The sequence below is a fragment of the Plectropomus leopardus genome, chromosome 11, assembly GCF_026936395.1.
Source record: "Plectropomus leopardus strain MGB_pleo_1.0 chromosome 11, ASM2693639v1, whole genome shotgun sequence".
NCBI classification, from domain to species: domain Eukaryota; kingdom Metazoa; phylum Chordata; class Actinopteri; order Perciformes; family Serranidae; genus Plectropomus; species Plectropomus leopardus.
Genome location: NC_142186.1, coordinates 28,786,385 through 28,793,870, shown reverse-complemented (window position 1 = coordinate 28,793,870; position 7,486 = coordinate 28,786,385). Strand labels below are relative to the sequence as shown.

At 40.4% G+C, this 7,486-nt stretch overlaps 1 protein-coding gene across 2 annotated transcripts; it reads left to right on the top strand.

The window, feature by feature from the left end:
• Positions 1–481: 481 nt before the first annotated feature.
• rnf41l (ring finger protein 41, like) lies at positions 482–6,330 on the top strand. 2 transcript variants are annotated; one of them, XM_088084538.1, is made up of 7 exons: positions 482–538; positions 644–899; positions 1,021–1,227; positions 2,054–2,193; positions 3,881–4,043; positions 4,138–4,258; positions 5,585–6,330. In XM_088084538.1, the coding sequence occupies exons 3-7, from the start codon at positions 1,022–1,024 to the stop codon at positions 5,978–5,980; spliced, it is 1,026 nt and encodes a 341-aa protein (XP_087940664.1). In that variant the 5' UTR covers positions 482–538; positions 644–899; position 1,021; the 3' UTR covers positions 5,981–6,330. The 2 variants fall into 2 exon arrangements, with proteins under 2 accessions (XP_087940664.1, XP_042346750.2); XM_042490816.2 differs by lacking the exon at positions 482–538 and having other exon boundaries at positions 547–899.
• Positions 6,331–7,486: the final 1,156 nt, after the last annotated feature.

The window sequence follows — 7,486 nt, the reverse complement described above, 5'->3', positions numbered from 1 at the left end:
GCATAATATTTAATATATGTTAATTATTTTATACCACAGGATATTTTGTCTCGTTTCCACCACCCGCTTTGATATTATGAATTTATTGAAGTAATACTCACTGATTTAAAAGAATCAAAATGAACAGTCTTGGTAAAAAGTAGCTCGACATACATACTCAGGTACTATACTGTATATTTTTTGAGTATTTAAATTCCTGCATACCTTAATTAAAGAGGGAAATACTGCATGTTTTCCCCACTAAAAGGCTCTGAATGCTTCTTCCACCACTGACTGTGAGAGAAATGTAAGTTCATAGATTATAAAGGGCCTGAGATGAGTCCAGGGTTTTGGGTTGCTCTTTGAATTTTGTGGTCTGACAGTTGTTGTGTCATCTGACGTTGTGCAGTCTGTAATCCAATCAGGGAGAGAGAGAGTGTGTAATCCATGTTAATCCCACATCCAGAGAGCGAGAGAGAAACCCGGGATAGGGTGGGTCATTAAAACAGTTGAAGGACAGCAGTAATCTCTGACGGCACCACAACCGTTAGCTTTATTGGTGAGGCAGAGAGGAAAACACACTGCTGCAGAATCTGTCTGGGTTTTTTTTGTCTCTCCTGTAATTCTGCCTGTCTCTCTGATCTGATCTGATCTCGTCTGACAGCTGCTTGCCTGTGTCCCAAACCCTGGTTGTCAGGGATACCTTTCCATGGAGACGCACTCCCAAAGGTAGGGGAGGGCTTTAGGGGAAAGGAGACCCTCACCTTGATGGAGCAACAAGTGAGGAGAGAGGATGAAGAAGGAGGCACCGTGGTATTAGTGCAGAGGTAAGAGGGGAGGCCACCTGAGGGGGGACAAGTGGAAATCAACAGAAGGAAACAAGAAGAAACAGTTGGATGAAGTGAGAGTTAATCAGTCAGGTAAGAATATTCTTGTCAAAGTTATTAGTGATCAAAATACGAAGAAAAATGAGCCAACACCAAAGATTGGAGTTGTATTCCTTTAACTTGTGTCATATTTATAATGTGTGTGTTGCTGCAGGATGGGCTATGATCTGGAGAGGTTTGTGGGTTATGTCAATGAGGGTCTTCTGTGCTGTGTGTGTCGAGATGTGCTGGAGCGCCCCCTCCAGGCGCCCTGCGAACACGCCTACTGCAGCGCCTGCATCAGCAGCTGGCTGGTCCATCACCCCTCCTGTCCCGAGGACAGACTCCCATTGGATGTGGGCAGTCTCAAACCATTATACAGGTCTGTCTCTGCTTATGTGATCTTTTATTATCTTTGTAAATGTTCACTCATGAAGGGGAACATCATCTAAATCAAGAATTGCATTATGTTATTTCCATGGCCGAGGAAAAATCAATCAATATTTGTGGACGTGAGCTTTTCGCTCCCAAAGCTAGAAATCTATTTTTTCTTTTAATTCATTTTTTAGTTAGTTGATACATGGCTCAAGCATATTTAGAGATTCAATCAGGTAACAAATAACAAAAAACCCCACAGAAAACAAAGACAAAATCCATGCAGGACAAACGATATACAGTTTTATACATAAGGTGTATTGAAGCAAAGTATCACACAAAAATATTTTAAGTTTTACAAGGGTGTTTTTTCAGCTTTACCATCTTTCAGTCCGTGTAATGATTAGATATAATGTCCTATTTCTATTTTGAATTATTGTATTTTTGTTCGAAAGCCAGAAACCAGAGAAATAAGTCTCAACCTTTCAAGCAAAAAAAAATATACAGTGTCCAGAGTGTCTTAAAATTTTAAGTTGACTGAATTAAAGAAGAAAAATTGAGGTAATTTTCTAATGACTCAACTTATCTTCTCAAATTCAGTCGACGAAAAAAAAAAATTTTTTTCATGACACCTGGATAGTAGTTCTACTCTAGACATTAAAGTTGATCATATCACAAATCAGAGTTTTAGCAATCTAGTTTTTGGACTAATGGGAGAGTTTCTCATGTTTACTTATATTTTCTAACTGTTTTAGGCCAGTGGAATAATTTCTACTGGTCAGCGCTGCTCTCTGTGCTCACCCTTATTCCTCTGATACTGTTTTTGGTGACAGGTACATGCGTAATGACCTGAGCCGTCTGCAGATCCGTTGTGTGAATGTGGGGCAGGGTTGCGAGGTGGTCTGCACCCTGGAGAGCCTGCACACACACGAGGACGAGTGCGAGTTCGCTTTTGTGTCGTGCTCTAACACAGGTATAAAAAATCATGCTGAGCTCATCTGTTGTGCCATTTCTTATCTTTATTAGGGGTGTTTTTATGCTTCTTAAATGGTTATCAGTGTGGATGCGTGGGATATAAAGGAAACGTGACACCTGTGTTCGTGGGAGCAACAGGTGGTTTGTTTGTTGTCATGGCTACCTCCCAAACTAGTGCACCTATGGGACTCATTGAGACCTCACACAGAGTGCATTCAGGGTCAACTTTCCATCACTCTTTAATGAGCCGTTTGAAAGTGTGTATGTATGTACAAACATGCTCACAGTGTGTCTGACCTGTCTTTGGCAGCTGGAGAGTACATATGTTACCACTGTGGTAGGTAAAGTGGCAGAGTGTGTGTGCATGCAGTGTGGCTGTTTGCAGTGTCCAGCATTACATACACTTACAGTAACATCAGTTTTACACCAGATTCAACCTAATATTTCTGTCGCTGTCGACTGCTGTGATCTGTGAGAAGTTACTGACTCTAGTCAAAGATGAGACATAAGTGCCGTGAGGAGTGGAAAAGTTAGGATCATCTTGCCTATATTTTCAGGGGAAGAAATTAATCTCAGGTATTTTATTTTTTTTTTTAACCACACTTCTATTATTTATTTTTTTAAAGATATTTTTTGGGGCATTTTTGTCTTTAATTGATAGGACAGCACAAGTGTGAAAGGGGGAGAGAGAGAGTAGATGACATGCAGCAAAGGGCCGAGGCCAAATCGAACCTGCGGCTGCTGCGGCGAGGACATAGTCTCTATACATGAGGCGCCTGCTCTATCCACTGAGCCACCAGGCGCCCCGTCACACTTCTAATTTTTCAAGCAGTGGCTGATCTTCCTATTGGCAACATTACATTACCAAAAATAAAAACAAATAAATATCAAAGTTTGCAGATTTGCACATCCCATATACTTTTATTGTTAGCTATAGTTGTTTGTTTGTGTTGATTTCTCATGGGCTCATACATTTTCTAGGTGCGTCACTGGTTTCAAGAACATTGTAAAATAGCTATTTCTTCTTTAGAATTACAAAATAGCCAACTACTGTATTGTAATAAAATCAGAAGCATATTCCATTTACATTTGCAATGAAGCTAGACCTTTCAAGCCTGTGAGGTAATCAGAGACAGCTCTCTGGTAAAAACACACAGTCTTCACTTTTAAAAACACTCTGAAATGAACAGGGACAGCTTGTTTGAGAGTGTTCATATTGCATGTGAGACCAGTCTTCAAAATTTGGACAGAATTGGAGTTACTCGAGTAATTTGTAATATTAAAGGAGCACTATATGACATTCAGAGCATCGATGTAAAAGCAAACCACTATTTGTGATATAATGAGCACCTGAGTGAACACCATCACTTTGTCTCTAGCAACATCTGCTATAACCCTCAAACATTGCAGCTCCAGTTACATTGTGCACGCTTTTTATCCAAAAGACTGCATTCCAGTCTTCATTTAATATTGTGAAATCTGAATCACAGATATACCCTGAATGTCATGCACAGCTCCTTTAAAGTCAAGTAACTGCACCTCTTCTAGAGAAATGTTTTATTTCCTATGTGCTGCTATGACTTTAACACTGCTTTCATTTAAAGCTCTGCAACCAAACCAGGACTGTCTACCTGTGATATGCATTTACATATAAATGAGTGCACGTTTGCTTCGTGTCCTGTCAGGTTGTCCTGTGCAGGTGGAGAGGCGGGTTTTGGAGGCTCACCTGTCAGAATGTAACTTCCGCAGCAGGGAGTGTCCCAACGGCTGTGGCCACACCCTCCTCTCCATCGACCAATCACAGCATAACTGTGTAGCAGAGCTGCGCACAGAGGTGGAGATGCTCAGGTAATCCCGAAAACACAGATTAATACTACAGTTTGTAATAGTTTTTTTTTTTTTTTTAAGGTCATCATTTTGTCTTACTGAATATTTACGGCAGGGCAGAGATGCTGTGCAAGGTGGAGGAGGTGAGACGAGAGATGGAGTCTCAGTTGGACTCGCAGAGGAGACACATGGTGCAGAAAGAGTCGCAGCTGAAGAACGACGTGGAGGAGCTAAAGGTGACCTGCCAGTTCTTCTCATGTATTTAATCTCAGTTTATCAAGAAACGAACTGAAGTAAAGATTTGAGGTACTGCCAAAAAAGTTGAGTTCATAGGCGTAAATTTTGTTTCAACATTTATGGGGAATACATAATAAATGGGGCATTTCTGGGTCATCCCACAGGGAATATCGAGTGTCAAACACTTTATTTTCTGCAACCTGGTGAATTTTTACGCACTAATTTGTACCTTTTCTGCATTAGTTCAAATCGAAATGCCTTTAAATTTGTCAAAATAAAAGTCCTGCACTACTTCAATGTTTTTTTTGTTTTGGTTTGGGGTTTTTTGTGGGGGACACATGCAAATGTTCTTAATATTTAAGGAGACGTGTCCTCTGCATCCATCCCCCAATTATGTCTGTGCTTGAGTTCCCATTCAGACAGAATTTTAACACATTTAGAAAACAGCTCATATCAGCTATGTCATTTATCTCTTCAATCCATCTATGGCAAGATACTGCTGTGCAGAATGAGATTTTACACTAAAATCATGAAATAAAGAGCATTTAAACTACACATTAAAACTGTTTGTAAAGTTGGAGTTTTAGTACAATGAAAGATAAAAAAAAATATATTAAAGATTCAAAGTGGAAACAAATACAAAATGATTTGATCACAGAGCCTTTAGTCAGTAACACAGCGGTCTGTACAAGTGATAGTCCAGATAGGGTGCCGGATGGCCCACCGACCATTTTATAATCGAATAGAATAGAAAGCTTTATTGTCATTGTACATGACAGCATGAAATTTGGAGTACTACTCCTGATCAGTGCAGTTAAAATAGATAAATACGACACACATATCACTCACACTTTTAACCTATTTTCCCCACATAACACACACATCCTCTAATAGTGAAATAGTGCAGATATAAAATTATAACAATGCCAAGTTTAAAGAGTGAAAGAATCATGGCATAGATGGATGAAAATAAACTGATTCACACTGGGAATCTTTTTTTAATAATCTTTTTTTAATATTTTTTTTAAATGAATATGATGCCAAAGAAACATCAAAATTATGCCTGTTTATTTAAAAAACAAAACAAAAAAAAACAGGAGAGGATGTGACAGAGGTAGAGGCCCTGTGTGCAGCTAATGTCACACGGCTGACAGTAGACTATTAATTTTATTTTGGGAAGATTTTATTTATTTATTTAATTATTTTATTAACTGACCTCCTGATTTTGCAAAAGTGGCCCCTGGGGCAAAGCGAGTTAAGAATCCCTGCTGTGTGCAGGGAACTGTGTGGATAAGTGCTCATTTACCGCGTGTTTGTCTGTGCAGGGCCAGCTGTCCCGTGTGATGTGTGACATGCGCGCCCTGTTAGGAGCAGAGCGTCTGAGGAGACAGGAGCTGGCAGAAGCGGAGCTGGAGAAGAGGGAACTGCTGGAGCTCCTCAGAGACCTGCAGCCGACCAGGAGTCAGCATCCCGTCGAGCAGGCATCCAGAGAGCAGCATCAGCAGATGTCTGCATGGGAGCTTCACACCGAGCCCTCCAGGCACCAGCAGAGAGAGGCGTCTTTACACGTCTCCAGTCTGTCACTGCATTCAGCTCAGGCCATGAATACACCCGGTCCACCTCCATCACCTCAGCTGGGAGAGGGGACGCGTAAGGGCGGTACGAGGAGCCTGACTCTGGACTGCATCAAGAGGAAGAGCCGGGAGGTGACTGTCATCTGAGGGGACCAGACTGGAGGAAGATTAGTCAAACAGGGAGAGACTGAATCTTTATTTTTGTAACATTTGGCTAACAGGGGGATGATTAAAAAATAGTGTGTGTACAGTGAAGTTTTGTAGTTTCTGGAACGATCAGTTTTAGTTGCCTGATATCTGAGAGTTGTCAACCTGTTTAGTTGTCTGTGAAATGAACAATATGATTTGTCTGAAAGGTCTTTCTGTGCGGTTCTAGAAACTAAAGTGGTGTTTTGATTTTAGGCTAATGTGAAAGTGATCTGCTATCAGATCGTTGTGTAATGCCTCATGGATTTTGTATCCCTCAGGTTTGAATTAAAAACAGTCACTTCAAGTCACTTTATGGACTCAGGAACAAATTATTCCTGCTTACTCATTAGTGAGGAAAGTTTAATGTTTATTAAATTATTTTCAGGTGTCCTGCAATCACTTTGACACATGAAAATGTATAGTTTTTTAAAGTAATCTTTTGTAGGTTTGTTAGTCTGAAGCAAAGCTGTTCAAAGTGGTACCCATGAGAAAATTGCGGCCCTCAGTAATATTTTGTGTGGCCTGCAGTACTGACATGAAATGTATGAATTATAGATTGATCATCTGTAGTTCATTTCAATATCCTACATTTATCTTACTCTGCTACCATGTCAGGCCTTTGTCAGGTTAGGAATGACAACTTGTAGAAAGATGCTGTTTTTTTTGGTGACTAGTAGCACCTTTTGAGGATTGCAGGAATTTCTCCCGGTCATCGATGCTAGTGCTGTTAGCTAAAATCAGCGGTTTCAATGGACAACTCTGGAGGTTAATATAGAAATGAGATGAAAAAGCTACACATAAACCCTGTACGGTTTAAGAGAATAGGTTTCAGGAAAAATGGATTAACTCTTACATTATTGAACCTAACGTACATGCACAAAAATTAGCACATGTACGCAGGTGTTTTTAAACACGGGAAAACCTGCTTAAAGCAGGGGATAGACTCCTTTCCCATTGCTAGATGACCAGAGCTGTGTACACAGTTCTGCAGCAGATGAGCATGCCTTTCTGTTTATTTATTTAATCTGTTACTGGTGCGTCACATTCGATGTCACAAACATGCCGGAAAACAAGACAAATACGTCAGAAAGTAGCATGGTGGCCAGTGAAAAACTGTCAGAGGTTACCTTCCTTTAATTTTCTTATTCCGTCCATCTTTCAAACTCGGTGCAGACCTATTTGGATCAATGCTCGAGTGCTGCTTGGGTGCTGTTGCCGGTTCGAGAGCTAAAATTAATGCGTTCACAAGAGTGCTGTATTTCTATTATTATTTGTGTGTGTGTGGTGGGAATGAGGATTTATAGCGCAGTACCTCTCGGTCTCACAAATAGGTCCTTTGTCACCACTTTCACTCATTAAATATGAGAAACTATTCCTAAATCATCCTTTTAAATGGCCATCTTGAACTGTATGCTGGTTCTTTCAAACTAAATTCTTGCCTTGCACGTTGAAGAGCCCTTAACG

Coding starts and splice junctions, on each gene's coding strand:
- rnf41l (XM_088084538.1), top strand. CDS start 1,022: ATGGGCTATGATCTGGAGAGGTTTGTGGGTTATGTCAATGAGGGTCTT. Junction 1,228..2,053: donor AGTCTCAAACCATTATACAG/GTCTGTCTCTGC, acceptor TTTTGGTGACAG/GTACATGCGTAATGACCTGA. Junction 4,044..4,137: donor ACAGAGGTGGAGATGCTCAG/GTAATCCCGAAA, acceptor TATTTACGGCAG/GGCAGAGATGCTGTGCAAGG.